Source organism: Mustelus asterias, chromosome 6, assembly GCF_964213995.1.
Source record: "Mustelus asterias chromosome 6, sMusAst1.hap1.1, whole genome shotgun sequence".
Taxonomy (NCBI): Eukaryota; Metazoa; Chordata; class Chondrichthyes; order Carcharhiniformes; family Triakidae; genus Mustelus; species Mustelus asterias.
The window spans coordinates 115,473,698-115,490,433 of record NC_135806.1 but is presented as its reverse complement, the minus strand read 5'-3'; the positions used below and the strand labels follow the sequence as shown (position 1 = coordinate 115,490,433).

At 44.8% G+C, this 16,736-nt stretch overlaps 1 protein-coding gene across 2 annotated transcripts in view; it reads left to right on the top strand.

The window, feature by feature from the left end:
- The first annotated feature begins 9,157 nt into the window (after positions 1-9,157).
- Positions 9,158-16,736, top strand: part of serinc5 (serine incorporator 5) — a 90,200-nt gene continuing 82,621 nt past the window's right edge. Inside the window, exon 1 of one of the 2 annotated variants that reach the window (XM_078214999.1) lies at positions 9,158-9,478. In XM_078214999.1, the coding sequence (XP_078071125.1) occupies positions 9,452-9,478 (27 nt within the window). In that variant the 5' untranslated portion in view covers positions 9,158-9,451. Of the gene's footprint in view, positions 9,479-14,302; positions 14,364-16,736 lie in introns of those variants that run through there. The other variant, XM_078215000.1, reaches the window with a different exon arrangement.

Genomic DNA, 16,736 nt, shown 5'->3' with positions numbered 1-16,736 from the left:
AACTCAAGAGGTCTGGGTGACTTATTTCGTTGTTTGACTTTATATACGGCCAATACATATCGAATTGAAAACAATCACAACTCTTGAAAACGTCAAACTCTGTTCTCGCCAACCTTGGGGTGGATAGTAAGTCATTGAGTGGCTTTTGAATTGTGATCATCATTATATAATGCGGAAATTTTTGCGTTATCTGTAATTGCCTTGATTTTCCATAAGACCATAAGACATAGGAGCAGAATTAGGCCACTCGGCCCATCGAGTCTGCTCCACCATTCAATTGTGGCTGATACTTTTCTCATCCCCATTCTCCTGCCTTTTCCTCATAACCTCTGATCCCCTTATTAATCAAGAACCTATCTATCTCTGTCTTAAAGATACTCATCTTAGTACTGAAGTTGATCTGCTTTGGCTGATCTCTGTCTATATCTGCCAGCACTGATTCAGTCATTATTCATAACTTCCTACCTGATGTTGTCATAGTGTTATCAGCAAAATGAAGACATCTATCTGTTCCCTGAGAAAGGCAAAGTACAATGAAAGGCCAATCTCTGCCTGAGGGGTTCCCCCTGTATTTGCCAGTGTTATGGTTCAGGTTAGAAACTCCAAAGTGTTTTATGAAGCCTGCCTGAATCATAAATTTTACATCTTGAATTTGGCCAGGATACGCGTGGTATGTCCCACTTCAGGTGTGATTCAAAAGACCCACACTTGAACTTTTATCAAACAAAGTTCATTAAAGAATATGGCCAACATGTATAGTAAGGAAATTAGCAAGAACTTTTTATCAATTACAAAAAAGAAACAAAAACAACCCCTATAATGTACAACCCTTAACAAAGATATCTAATGTGTTCCAATCAAACCAAAACCCTTGCCATAGACAACAAAACCCTTTAAGCAGGTTCAATCAGTAAAGTCCATTGCTCATGTGATAATGGAAATTGAGTCCTTTGGTTGAATTCTGCAGTTCTCTGGATTCACTCCGAACAATTTGAAGACAAGACAGCTTCCCAAAACATCAGAGAGACTCTGCTCCAGCCTCCAATAACAGCAGATTTTCACCCTTCAGGAAAACAAGAACATGTTTTCAGCTAACCAACAGAATTTTCAAAACAACAGGGAGAGAGGGAAAACACTTCTTTTTAACTTGCTGTCCCTTCTAAAACTAGAACTCAAACCTGCAGCTCCAAACTGAAACTGAAAAAAAACTGTCCAAAAACACATGACCATCCTCCTAACAATGCAGGATCGTAAAACTAATCCCAGAGTAAACACACACAACCCCATTGAAGCCACTTAAGTAGCAATAAAAGGACATTTCCAGTCAAGCCGGCAACAATGACATCACTGAAGCTGTGAGAGCTGCAGAAAACATGTTTTTAAAAAAACCTCTCTTGAAGGTACATTAACGTCACACCATAGTGTATAATGCATTTATCACCAGCCTAATAATCTAGAGAATGTGAATTCAAATTCTACCATGGCAGTTTGGGAATTCAATTTTCTTTTAAAAATCTGTGAATAAAAAGCTGTTAATAATAAAAATGAGAATTAAACTGTTAGATTGCTGTGAACACCTAACTGGTTCACTACTCTCCTTCAGGTAGGAACATTTGCCTTTCTTACCTGGTCTGGCCTATATGTGGTTTCAGTCCCAGACCAATGTGGTTGTCTCTTAACTACCCTCTGAGGAAGAAATCAAGAGTAGAGGAGATATGAAGGAGGTGAGCTTGAGGAGGAAGGGAGGAGTTGGGTGGACAGCAGTGGGCTACAGTGTGACCTAAGTCATAAGTGAGATATAGTGAGAGCAGGAAGGTGGAGAAGGATGAAGCCAAAGCAGCCATATTGATGGCTCTCTATAGCAATCATAGTGAGCAAACAAGTGATATATATGTTTACATTCTACAAGTGTGCAATCCTTTAGCTTTGACTTGGACACTCTGGTAATATGCAATGATTCAGGATTAATTAATGACCTCATTGTGAAGGTGCCCCTCAATAGCAGTGATCATAATATGGTGAAATTTCACTTTCAGTTTAAGGGAATAGGGAAATTGCTGGGATCTATTATTAAGGAAGTTACAGCGAGTCCACTTAGAAAATCTCAATGTAATCAGGTGGAGTCAACATGGTTTAGTGAAAGGGAAATCATATTTGACCAATTTATTGGAGTTCTTTGAGGAAACATAGAAACATAGAAACTAGAAGCAGGAGTAGACCATTTGGACGTTCGAGCCTGTTCTGCCATTCATTTTGATCATGACTGATCATCAAATTCAATATCCTGATCCCCCCATCCTCCCATATCCCTTGATCCCTTCAGCCCCAAGAGTTATATCTAATTTCTTCTTGAAATCAGACATTTTGGCCTCAACTACATTCTGTGATAGTGAATTCCACACATCCACCCCCCTCTGGGTGAAGAAATTTCTCCTCACCTCAGTTCTAAAAGGTTTACCCCTTATCCTCAAACTATGGCCCCGAGTTCTGGACACCCCCACCACTGGGAACATTCTTTCTGAATCTACCCTGTCTAACCCTGTTAGAATTTTATAAGCTTCTGTGAGATCCCCTCCCACTCTTCTAAACTCCAGTGAATTTAATGCTAACCAACTTAGTCTCTCCTCACATGACAGATCTGCTATCCCAGGAATCAGCCTGGTAAACCTTTGCTGTACTCCCTCTATAGCAAGGACATCCTTCCTCAGATATGGACATCAAAACTGCACACATTACTCCAGGTGTGGACTCACCAACACCTATACCATTGCAACAAAACATCCCTATCCTTATACTCAAATCCTCTTGCTATAAAGGCCAACATACCATCTGTCTTCTTTACTGCCTGCTGTACCTGCACGCTGACTTTCAGCGACGGATGCATGAGTATTTCAAGGTCTCATCCATAGAAATCATAGAAATCATAGAAACCCTACAGTGCAGAAGGAGGCCATTTGGCCCATCGAGTCTGCACCGACCACAATCCCACCCAGGCCCTACCCCCACATATTTTACCCGCTAATCCCTCTAACCTACACATCCCAGGACTCTAAGGGGCAATTTTTTAACCTGGCCAATCAACCTAACCCGCACATCTTTGGACTGTGGGAGGAAACCGGAGCACCCAGAGGAAACCCACGCAGACACGAGGAGAATGTGCAAACTCCACACAGACAGTGACCCGAGCCAGGAATCGAACCCGGGACCCTGGAGCTGTGAAGCAGCAGTGCTAACCACTGTGCTACCGTGCCGCCCATCTCTCTCCATTTACACCCATTCAAGTAATAATCTGTCTTCCTATTATTGCTACCAAAGTGGATAACCTCACATTTATCCACATTATTCTGCATCTACCATGCATATGCCCACACACTCAGCCTGTCCAAATCACGCGAAAGCATCTCTGCATCCTCCTTACAGCTCATCCTCCCACCCAACTGTGTATCATCTTCAAATTTGAAGATAATACATTCAGTTCTCTCTTCCAAATCATTAATATATAATGTGAACAGTTGGGGTCCAAGCACAGATCACTGTGGAACCCCATTAGTCACTGACTGCCAATCAAAAAAAGACCAATTTATGCCAACTCTTTGCTTCCTATCTGCTAACCAGCTTTCTATCCATCTCAAAACATTACCTGCAATCCCATATGCTTTAAATTTACATAGTAGTCTGTTATGTGAGACCTTGTTGAAAGCCTTCTGAAAGTCTAAATTATTCCACTGGTTCTCTTCGGTCAACTCTACTAGTTACATCCTCAGAAAATTCCAGTAGATTCGTCAAGCATGATTTCCCTTTTGTAAATCCATGCTGACTTTGTCTGATTATACCACTGCCTTCTAAATACTGAGTTATGAAATCCTTGATAATAGACTCTCGTAGTAACAAGCAATGTAGATAAAGGGACACCTATGAATGTGATGTACTTGGCTATCCAGAAGGCATTTGACAATACATCACATTAAAGGTTACTACGCAAAATAAGAGCTTATAGTGCAGAGGGCTGTGGTAGCATGGATAAACAGGAAGCAGAGAGTAGGCATAAATGGGTCATTTTGAATCATAGAATCATAGAATCCTACAGTGCAGAAGGAGGCCATTCGGCCCATCGAGTCTGCACCGACCACAATCCCACCCAGGCCCTATCCCCATACATTTACCCTACCCAGTCCCCCTGACACTAAGGGGAAATTTATCATGGCCAATCCACCTAACCCGCACATTTTTGGACTGTGGGAGGAAACCGGAGCCCCCGGAGGAAACCCACGCAGACACAGGGAGAATGGGCAAACTCCACACAGACAGTGACTCAAGCTGGGAATCGCATCCTGTGAGGCAGCAGTGCTAACCACTGTGCCACCGTGCCGCCCCAGGTTCGCCAAATGTGATGGGTGGAGTGCCACGGAGATCAATGTTGAGGACTCAACTATTTACAATTTATATCAATGACTTGGATGAAGAGACCAAATGTATGGTTGCTAAACTTGCTGATGACACACAAACAGGTAGGAAAGTAAATTGTGAAGAGAACATAAGGAGTCTCCAAAGACACATAAATAGGTTAAGTTTGTGGGCAAGAAAAATTGGCAGACGGTGCATCATGTGGGAAAGGCAGAGGTAGATAGATTCTTGACTAACCAACAAGTCAAATGTTATTGGAGATAGGCGGAATGTGGAGTGAGGCTACAATCAGATCAGTCACAATCTTATTAAATGGTGAAGCAGGCTCGAGACGCTGAATGGCCCACTTCTGCTCCTAATTTGTACATTCGTATCAACATGCGTTGATCACTGGTGTCTTTAGTCCAAGCCTCCCACAAGCCACCCGAATATCATAACTTTTATTCTCATTAACAAAGAGACTATGTGAACTGATACACTCTCACTATGTTTGCTTCTAACTGAAACTAGACTTATTTCTTACCTGTATTTCCCAAGGGTTTTCTTCTTTATTATGTGGGTAAGCTCGACACTTCCCTTCCAGTATTTCTCCATCATCCCTAAGATATAGTATTGTTTGTTAATGATGTTAAAATATCAAAATTATAGGTAACAAAATCCTGTTGTAATCTGATTCATTCTATTATTCATTCAAGATTTAGCTTATGTCACAATGAACTATATTCTACATTCTGCTTTTTCCAGCTTTAATATCCTTGTTTTTTCTGTTCTAATGTTGTCTGTTCCAGCCGGTTACAGTTCCTTGTCTCAAGGTCTCTCTTCTGTCTGTTTGCTCACAGAATTTGTTGTTTATACTTTCAAACTAAGAAAGGCTTCAGTGGAGAGGGGTTGTGAATTGAGAAAAAGAGTTTGGCATTGACTCAAAGATAAATCTGAAATTATATCAGGATTTGGCAATGAAAATTGAGTCATGGTATGCAGCCAAACCAGATGGTCATGTGTTTAAATATTTAAAGACTTCAACACATAAACAGTAAAAGGGTAATCAAGGAAAGGGTGGGGTTGATTAAGAACCAACAAGATCTTCTTGTGGAGGTAGTTGGGGTGCTTGAGGTACTTTGCATCTGTCTTCACTAAAGAGAATACAACCAATGTTATATTCTAGGAGGGATAGCAGAGACATTGGATAGCATCATAAGAGAGAAAGAGGAGATACTTAAAAGTTTGGCAACACTCAAAAGTAGGAAAGTCAGCCTCTCAGTGTGGGCTGCATCCTGTGTTGCTGAGGGAGTGAGGCGACGGATACCAGAGGCCACATTCTTCCAATCCTTCTTAGGTATAAGAGTGATGCCAGAGGAAAGAAGGATCACAATTGTTACACCTCTGTTCAAAAAGGAGACGGGCATCAACTTGGTAACTTAGAGGCCAGTCAAGGCCAGTCAGTCTCTAAGAAAACTTTCTTGAGACAAAGTTATCGTCACTTGGAAATTATGGATTAATAAATGATAGACAGCATGATTTGGCAAAAGCAAATTATGTTTGATTAACTTTATTGAGTTCTTAGATGATGAATGAGTGTACTAGTGGCAGTTGAAGTTCAATGTGGAGAAATGTAAAGCGATTAATTGAAGAACATAGAGAGAACATAAGATAAACGGTATGACTCTAAAGGGAGTGCAGGAGCAGAGGGGCCTGGGTGTGTATGTGCCTAAGTCATTCAAGATGTAGAGGTGCCGGCGTTGGACTGGGGTAGGCACAGTAAGAAGTCTTACAACACCAGATTACACCACACAACCGGATCATTGACATGGATACCACCATCACACATGAGAACACCACCCACCAGGTACATACTCATGTAACTCAGCCAACGTTGTCTACCTCATATGCTGGAGGAAAGGATGTCCCAAGGCGTGATATATCGGCGAGACCATGCAGATGCCAAGACAACGCTGAACGGACACCGCGCAATAATCGCCAGGCAGGAGTGTTCCCTTCCAGTCAGGGAATACTTCAGCAGACAAGGGCATTCAGCCTCCGATTTTTGGGTAAGCATTCTCCAAGGCGGCCTTCAAGACACACGACAATGCAGAATCGATGAGCAGAAACTGATGGCCAAGTTCCACACACATGAGGGCGGCCTCAACCGGGATCTTGGGTTCATGTCACACTGCATGTAACCCCCAGCATTTGGCCTGGGCTTGCAAAATCCTACTAACTGTTCTAGCTTGAGACAATTCACACCTCTTTAACCTGTGATTATCCCTCTCTCCACTCGCGCTGTCTGTACCTGTAGAGACTTGATCACCTGAAAAGACTTGTATTCCAACCATTATCTTGCAATTGTGTCTTTGCCTGTAAATGCTGTGTTTGTGAAGCCTCCCTCTCCACTCACCTGATGAAGGAGCAGCACTCAGAAAGCTCATGATTCCAAATAAACCTGTTGGACTTTAACCTGGTGTTGTGAGACTTCTTACTAAGTCATGTTAAACTTGTATAGAACACATGTTTGGCCTCAGCTGAAGTATTGAATCCAGTTCTAGGTGCCAAAGATTAGGAAGGAGGTGAAAGCATTGGAGATAACTTTCCAAAGGGAGTCCAAATAAGTACAGGTTAGGTGGATTGGCAATACTAAATTGCTCCTTAGTGTCCAAAGATGTGTAGGTTAGGTGGATTAGCATGGCAAATGCAGGGGTTACGGGATTATGGGGGTTGGGCCTGGGTAAAATGCTCTTTCGGAGAATCGGTACAGACATGATGGGCTGAATGGCCTCTTTCTGCACTGCAGGGGTTCTATGGTTCTATGGAATTGGATAATACTTGAAGTGGAAACATTTGAGGAGTGATGGGGAAAGGCTAAGGGAATGGCATTAACTGGATAACTCTTTCAGAGAGCTGGGGTAGGCACGAAGGACTCCCTTCCATGTTGTATTATTCTATGGTCCTGTGAGAGATACTGAGGTTGGAATTGTAATGGACCTTGGAGGGGTGGAGGAGGGGAGAGCATTGAAGATGGAAGTAAGGGAGCTACTGAACAGGAGTGATATCAGAGCACGTGGGAAACTAGAGAAATGGAAAAACATACATTGATATGGATCATGTTGTATCCGTAGTATGTCCCAAAACACTTTACAATCAATTCATTATTTATGAAATGTAGTCACACCTTAGTAGACAAACGTATCAGCAAAGTCTGTATGCAACACTTCACAAGCGGCACATGAATAGAATGGCCTGATTATTTGTTCTTAATAGAGGAATGCCTGTTAGCCAAGAAAGGAACTAATAGCATCTCATTTCACTTAGAGTTCTTTATCCCATCGGTCTAGTTTGGATTTATATCTTGGTCTGAGAGGTGAAAGAATAGCAGGTTAAACCATTGCATTGGCTAATCCCGAGAGCCCAAGTGGCCTGGAGAGAGATCATGCAGCGAGCTTTCTTCACTGCAGGACCTTAATGATACCATTAATGAGACGAACCAGATAATGATTTAATTTTTATTTGTATCTTGCACAAATCGGTTTGAGTGCACCGTGTGCACATCACAGAATAGTTACAGCGCAGGAGGGGGCCATTCAGCCCGTCATATCTGTGCCACTTCAATCCATGAACAATTCACCTAGTGCCACTATCCCCCATAACTCAGCAAACATTTCCTGTTCAGGTAATGGTCCAATTCTGTTTGAAATGTTAGAAATCTGCCTGCCCCCGCTGTCGGGCAGTGCATTCCAGATCCCAAACCACATTGGTGGAAACCTTCTACGGGTTTTACTTACAGTGATTTGATTTTGTCCTGGTGAGATTGGGTTCGCTCAGTATTTGTTTTCAATCAAGGGGATGTATCACTCAACTGATCCACTCAACAGTCCCCAGGAAGGGTTAATTTCTTTCCGATACACTACTTGTTTAGTTCAGCACTACAGGGGAGAAGTGGCAAAATCTGTCATAGAATCCCGACAGTGCAGAAGGAGGCCATTTGGCCCATCGAGCTTGCACCGAAAACAATCCCACCCAGGTCCTATCCCCTTAACCCCGTATATTTCCCCTGCTACTGAGGGGCAATTCAGCGTGGCCAATCCACCTAATTTGCACATTTTTGGACTGTGGGAGGAAACCCACACAGACATGGGGAGAACGTGCAAACTCCATACAGACAGTTTCTGGCACTGTGAGGCAGCAGTGCTAACCACTGTGCTGTCTTGGGGTAAAACGGGCGAGAGAGGCAATTGAAACATACCAGCTCCATAACAGAATAAGGCAACTGACCTACTGCAAGCCAGGTACATATACAAATGAACACTCTAACCCTAAACCTTTTCCTTTTAGTGAATGTCCACCATTCCGAATAAATCGAATTGCATTCCCTCAATTTACCCCTAGGGGTATCTTCACATCTGCTTTGAGATTTTGCATTTATGAATTCAGGCTGTCCGAAGGTGCTTTGCAGGTGCATTTTCTCCTTTTTAACTGCATTTTGTGCTGGGGTGTCACTGTTAATGTCACTGCTGTATAAGGCGGGGGGGAATTATTCCTTGCAATACGGGGCGAAATCCAGAGTAAAATACAAAGTGAAGTCAGGGAGAAAAAAAAAAGTGCGGTCAATTTGAAAGGCACTAAAGATTAAACAAATTAAAAATAAATAATCAGAAGCATGCAATATTTCTCTAACCGGGGGGAGGGGGTTTTCCTTGAATTGCTACTGAAATTGCACAACAGAAACTGACGTCTCCGGAAGTGGATTGTTATTGGGGACAGAATAAACACAGAGAGAAGGGAGTGAGCAGAGAGCTGGGCTCCGCCTGCTTGCGCTTGTGTGTGTGTGTGAACTGGGACACTGCTGCTGATCTCACCGCTGCCGCTTTGTCTTGTTTTGCGGGGCCGGCCTCTCGATACATTTCTCCCCCTCCCTTGCTCCTATTTAACCTCCTCCCCCTTCCACAGGTCATGATCAGCCGGGGGCATTCACACATCCAGCTGCTCTGTCTCTGAGATCCCCCCCCCCCCCCCCCCCCATCCGTGGTGTGAAGCTTTCGCCTCCTCTGCCGAGATGTCCCTGCCCTGCTGTGTATCGCAGGTAAGATCCGCGCTGCTGCTTGTGGCTACTGTATCTCCCCATCGTAACAAGCCTGGCGCATTAAACCCCGTATATAGAGAGAGGGACATTTATAGTACTCGCAACGTTAACTCGCTCCACCGATGCTGCCAGACCTGCTGAGTTTATCCAGCATTTTCTGTTTTTGATTACATTTAAAACACTCGGGAGGGAGGGCTGATTTGGTTAATGATGTCCATGTTGATCTATATACACTGTGCCATCTATTGCTGCTGATTTTCTGAGCCCTGGGTTTCTGCAGCTCATTATAATCCAGCTCATATCAGCGATTGCTAACCCTGTATTCTGGCTAATATCAATGTTCAGCATGTCAGAGTGGAGGTGGATTATCCTCTCCAGTCTAGGGGACAAGAGAGTGTCAGGAGGTCTTTGTCAGGCGGATCACTGTGTATATCTGGAACTGCCTTACAACATTTCACCTGCACCTATCTCCCGAATGTCTCTATTGAACGGCTCTTAGAAGGTTCTGTTTGGGCACATTAACTTCAATGGTTTTACAAGTCGCACCCTCAACAGGCCTGAACTTGTTCGAAGTTCTCACATTACCAGGAAGGTAAGTAACCCCGAGAGTGACTCATGCAGACAGCTAGGATTCATCCCACTACCTTCCAGTCAGCAAACAGAAACTTGGATCTGTTGTTGGTGGTTTAGTTAATCCGAGCGTGGAAAGAAATGTTTCAGTTTTGTAAATGCAGAGAGTGCTAGTCAGCAATTGGAAAATATTCCAAACTCACTTGCCAGTACCTGCAACCAAGGGACAAATAGTTGGAGTGAAATAGCACGTCACTGAATGTTGACACATGAAAACACGTGTGGGAAAGGGCTGATTCTGCCATCTCTCCACTCCATGTCCAGACACTGGGATTGGTGGAGATCTTGGCACAGTTTTTCCTTTGGACTCTGGCCTGATTAAGATTTATATTTTATTCATTCATGGGATATGGGCCTTGCTGCCCTAGCCAGTCGCCCTTGAAAAGGTGGTGTTGAGCTGTCTTGGACAACTGCACTGGTGTAGGTTAACACATACAGTACTGATAGGTAGGGAGCTGCAGATTTTTGTGTGTGCAACAGTGAAGGGACAGCAATATAGTTCAGAATCAGCATGTTGTGTAAGTTGATTGATTTGATTTATTATTGTCACATGTATTATCAAACAGTGAAAAGTACTGTTTCTTGCGTGCTTGTGGTGAACCATCGTTGGTTCCCACTAGATAGTACTGAGCCAGGGTCTGGCCAGTACTACGAGTATGTATATATGTTGCTGTTGGGGTTAGGGATGGGTTGTTCTACTTGTTGCTGTTGGGGTTAGGGTTGGGCTGTTACACCTGTATTATAGTTATTATGGTACATCCCAGTCGGGCTCCGCCTCCTGGGAGAGGTATAAAGGTCACTGCTCTGTCTGGGACCCCTCAGTCTGGGATCGTGTACTATATATGGTAGCTTCGTTGTAATAGTAAATAAAAGCCTTTATTTCCTTGAGCATCTCAAGCCTCGTGTGTGATAACGCGCATCAGCGCTATACAGACAAAACATACCGTTCATAGAGAAGGAAACGAGAGTGCAGAATGTAGTGTTACAGTCATAGCTAGGGTGCAGAGAAAGATCAACTTAATGCAAGGTAGGTCCATTCAAAAGTCTGACAGCAACAGGGAAGAAGCTGTCCTTGAGTCGGTTGGTATGTGACCTCAGACTTTTGTATCTTTTTCCTGAAGGAAGAAGGTGGTAGAGAGTATGTCTGGGGTGCGTGGGGCCCTTAATTATGCTGGCTGCTTTGCCGAGGCAGCGGGCAGAGTAGACAGAGTCAATGGATGGGAGGCTGGTTTGCGTGATGGATTGGGCTACATTCACGACCTTTTGTAGATCCTGGCGGTCTTGGGCAGAGCAGGAGCCATTACCAAGCTGTGATACAACCAGAAAGAATGCTTTCTATGGTGCATCTGTAAAAGTTGGTGAGAGTCATAGCTGACATGCCAAATTTCCTTAGTCTTCTGAGAAAGTAGTGGAGTTGGTGGGCTTTCTTAACTATAGCGTCGGCATGGGGGGACCAGGACAGGTTGTTGGTGATCTGGACATCTAAAAACTTGAAGCTCTAGACCCTGTCTACTTCGTCCCCATTGATGTAGACAGGGGCATGTTCTCCTTTACGCTTCCTGAAGTCAATGACAATCTCCTTCGTTTTGGAGGATAGCAAATGTGGTCCCGTTATTTAAGAAGGGTAGCAAGGATAACCCGGGTAATTATAGGTCGGTGAGCTTGACGTCCGTGGTAGGGAAATTGTTGGAGAAGATTCTTAGAGATAGGATATATGTGCATTTAGAACTGAATAATCTCATTAGCGATAGACAGCATGGTTTTGTACGAGGGAGGTCATGCCTCACAAATTTGGTTGAGTTTTTTGAGGAGGTGACAAAAACGATTGACGAGGGGAGGGCCGTGGATGTCGTCTATATGGATTTCAGTAAAGCGTTTGACAAGGTCCCTCATGGCAGGCTGGTGCAAAAGGTTAAATCTCACGGGATAAAAGGTGAGCTAGCTAGATGGGTGGAGAACTGTCTTAGCCATAGAAGACAGAGGAGGGGTCTTTTTCCGGTTGGAGGTCTGTGACTAGTGGTGTTCATGATGTGGACTGTTGGACCTTTAACCTGGTGTTGTTAAACTTCTTACTAGTGGTGTTCCGCAGGGCTCTGTACTGGGACCTCTGCTGTTTGTGATATATATAAATGATTTGGAGGAAGATGTAGCTGGTGTGATCAGTAAGTTTGCGGACGACACAAAGGTTGCTTGAGTTGCGGATAGTGATGAACATTGTCAGAGAATACAGCAGGATATAGATAGGCTGGAACATTGGGCGGAGAAATGGCAGATGGAATTTAATCCAGATAAATGCGAAGTGATGCACTTTGGTAGATCTAATGTAAGGGGGAGCTATACAATAAATGGCAGAACCATCAGGAGTATAGACACACAGAGGGACCTGGGTGTACAAGTCCACAGATCCTTAAAGGTGGCAGCACAGGTGGAGAGGGTGGTGAAGAAGGCATATGGCATGCTTGCCTTTATTGGACGGGGCATAGAATATAAAAGTTGGCATATGATGTTGCAACTGTATAGAACGTTGGTTAGGCCACATTTGGAATACTGCGTCCAGTTCTGGTTGCCACACTACCAGAAGGACGTGGAGGCTTTGGAGAGAGTACAAAAAAGGTTTACCAGGATGTTGCCTGGTATGGAGGGTCTTAGCTATGAGGAGAGATTGGGTAAACTGGGGTTGTTCTCCCTGGAAAGACGGAGGATGAGGGGCGACCTAATAGAGGTGTATAAAATTATGAAGGGCATAGATAAGGTGAACAGTGGGAAGCTTTTTCCCAGGTCGGAGGTGACGAACACAAGGGGTCACGGGTTCAAGATGAGGGGGGGCAAGGTTCAACACAGATGTCAGGGGGACGTATTTTACACAGAGGGTGGTGGGGGCCTGGAATGCACTGCCAAGCAAGGTGATTGAGGCGGACACGCTGGGATCGTTTAAGACTTATCTAGATAGCCACATGAACAGACTGGGAATAGAGGGATACAAACGAATGGTCTAGTTGGGCACATGAGCGGCACAGGCTTGGAGGGCCGAAGGGCCTGTTCCTGTGCTGTTTTGTTCTTTGTTTGTTCTTTTGTTTTGTTGACATTGAGGGAAAGATTATTGTTGCCGCACCGGTTCACCAGATTCTCTATCTCTCCGTTGGAGGGAAACTTGCAAGTGGCGGTGTTCCCATGCATCCGCTGCCCGTGTCTTTCTACATGGAAAAGGTTGTGGGTTTGGAAGGTGCTGATGAAGGAGCCTTGATGAGTTACTGCAATACATCTTGTAGATAGTACACATTGCTGCCACAGTGCATCAATGGTGGAGAGCGTGAATGGTTAAGTGGTGATTGGGGTGCCAATCAAGCGGGCTGCTTTGTTCTGGGTGGTGCTGAGCTTCTTGTTGGAGCTGCTCTCATCCAGACAAGTGGAGAATATTCCATCACACTCCTGACTTGTGCCTTGTAGATGGTGGACAGGCTCTGGGGGAATCAGGAGGTGATTTACTCGCCTTAGGAATGAATGTCCACAGGAGGTGATTGGATTCTCTTTTGTTGGAGATGGTCATTGTCTGGCACTTAAGTGGCATGAATGTTATTTGCCACTTCTCAGCTCAAGCCTGGATATTGCCCAGATCTTGCTGCATCTGGACATGGACTGCTTCAGTGTCTGAGGAGTTGCAAATGGTGCTGAACATTATGCAGTCATTAGCGAACATCCCCACTTCTGACCTTAGAATGGATGGAAGGCTATTGATGAAGCAGCTGCTGATGTTCAGGCCTAGGACACTACCCTGAAGAACCCCTGCTGCAATGTCCTGTGACTTGAATGACTGACTGATCTCCAACCCCCCCCATTTTCCTTTGTTTTAAGTATTACTCCAACCTGTGGCGAATTCTCCCTCTGACTTCCATTGACACTGTCTTTGCTAAGGCTTCTTGAAGCCATGTGTAATCAAATGCTGCCTTCCTGTTGAGAAGGAGGGGGTGGTGTTGTGGTAATGCCATTGGGCTAGTAATCCAGAGGTCCAGGCTAATGGCCTAGAAACATGGGTTCAAATCCTGCCATGGCAACTGATGGGAGTTTAAATTGGATCACTAACATCTGGAATTGAAAGTTAGTTTCAGGAATGGTGCCATGAAACTATCATTGATTATGATGAAAACTCACCTAGTGTTCACCAATGTCCTTTTCGGGAAGGAAATCTGCTGTCCTGATCTGGTCTGGCCGACATGTGACCCCACATCCATAGGAATGTGGTTGATTCTGAAGCCTGGTAAGTCACTCAGTTCAAGGGAAATTAGGGATGGGTATCAAATGTTGGCCTTGCCAGTGACACCCCAACCCATGAATGAATACATTTGTTTAAAAAGATCTCATCTCTGGAGTTCACCTCTTTTGCCCAAGGCTGTAATGAGGTCAGGTGCCCGACAGAATGAGGTGGCAGCCTCAGAACATAAACTGAGCATCGGTGACCAGGTTATTGTTGAGAGGGTGCCACTGATGACCCCTTCCATCACTTTGCTGATGATCGATAGTAGACTGATGGAGCGGTAATTAGCTGGGTTAGATTGGTCCTGCTTTTTGTGGACAGGACAAACCTGGGCTATTTTCCTGGGCTACTGTTGAGTAGTTGCCAGTGTTATGGCCACATTGGAACATTGTGGCCACGAGTGCGGCAAGTTCTGGAGCACAAGTCTTCAATACTATTGTCGGGATGTTGTCAGATCCCCGTAGCCTTCGATGTATCCAGTGTCTTCAGCTGTTTCATGATTTCACATGGAGTGAATTGATCAAATTGGCTGAAGACTGACACCTGTGATGCTGGGGACCTCCGCAGAAGGCCAAGATGGGTCACCCATTCGGCACTTCTGGCTGAAGATGTTTGCAAGTGCTTCAACTTTGTCTTTCGCACTGATGTGCTGGGATTCCCCCCGTTGAGGATGGGGATATTTATGAAACCTCCTTCTCCAGTGAGTTGTTTAATTACCCATCACCATTCATGGCTGGATGTGGCAGGAATGCAGAACTTAGATCTGATCCTTTGGTTGCGAAATTGCTTAGCCACGTCTATTACATGCTGCTTCCACTATTTGGCCTACAAGTTGTCCTGTGTTGCAGCTTCACTGGGTTGACACCTACATTTACGCATGTCTGGTGCTGCTCCTGGCATGTCCTCTCGCACTCTTCTTTGAATCAGGGTTGACCCACTGGCTTGATGATAATGGTAGAGTGGAGGATTGATCCGGCTTTTAGAGGTTGCAGATTGTGGTCGAGTACAGTTCTGCTGCTGATGGCCTTCAGCACCTCCCCATGATTGTTCAGTCTTGAGGACTCCCAGGGCAACTTCATCTGACCAATGCCACTGTGTTGCCACCTTTAGTGGGGCAGTGTGACAGGACATACCCAGTGATGATGGTGTGTGGGACATTATTAGGGGTGGCACAGTGGTTAGCACTGCTGCCTCACAGTGCCAGGGACCCGGGTTCAATTCCAGCCTTGAGTCACTGTCTGTGTGGAGTTTGCATGTTCTCCCCATGTCTGCGTGGGTTTCCTCCGGGTGCTCCGCTTTCCTCCAAAGATGTGCAGGTTAGGTTAATTGGCCGTGCTAAATTGATCCTAGTGTCAGGGACCTAGCAGCGTTAATATGTGGGGTTACGGGAATCGGGCCTGGGTGAGATTGTGATCATTGCAGACTCGATGGGCCGAATGGCCTCCTTCTGCATTGTAGGGAATTCTATGATTATCTGTAAGGTAAGATTCCCTGAGCATGACTATGTCAGGCTGTTTCTTGATTAGTCTGTGAAACAGCTCTTCCAATTTTGACACTAGCCCCCGGATGTTGGCAAGGAGGATTTTGCCGGGTCAACAGGGCTGGGTGTGTTGTCATTTGTGGTGCCTAGGTCAATGCTGGGTGGTCTGTCCCAGTTTTATTCCTGATCAACTTTTCATCGACTATGGACTGCAGTAGTGAGGAACTCAGCCAAGATGGGTTCAACTATCTCTCTTTGTGCAGTTCATTTAGAGCCAGAATTATTAAAATGACCCTGACACGAGGAAGTCAGCTGGGTTCGGTGCCATAGCTATATGTCAGGCCTGCACTGTTGAAGTTGTCACAGTGAGGAGGTTGGGAGGAGAGGCAACCCTATTCAAGAGGGAAGAGTGGACGAGGATTTCATTATAGAATTATGATGGACCATGTTCCTGGTTTTTAGCTGGTGTGTGGGGAATTCTTCACTTGCCCCTGGAGATCTGTTACAAATGCTGAGCACTCCCTACTCATTTCCAAAAGACTATGCTGGCTACCCCAAGTAAATGATGTGGAGATGCCGGCGTTGGACTGGGGTGAACACAGTAAGAGTTTTAACAACACCAGGTTAAAGTCCAACAGGTTTATTTGGTAGCAAATACCATTAGCTTACGGAGCGCTGTTCCTTCGTCAGATGGAGTGGAATAGTGCTCTCAAACAGGGCACAGAGACACAAAAATCAAGTTACAGAATACTGATTAGAATGCGAATCCCTACAGCCAGCCAGATCTTAAAGATACAGACAATGTGGGTGGAGGGAGCATTAAGCATAGGTTAAAGAGATGTGTATTGTCTCCAGACAGGACTGCCTGCAAGTCCAGGAGGCAAGCTGTGGGGGTT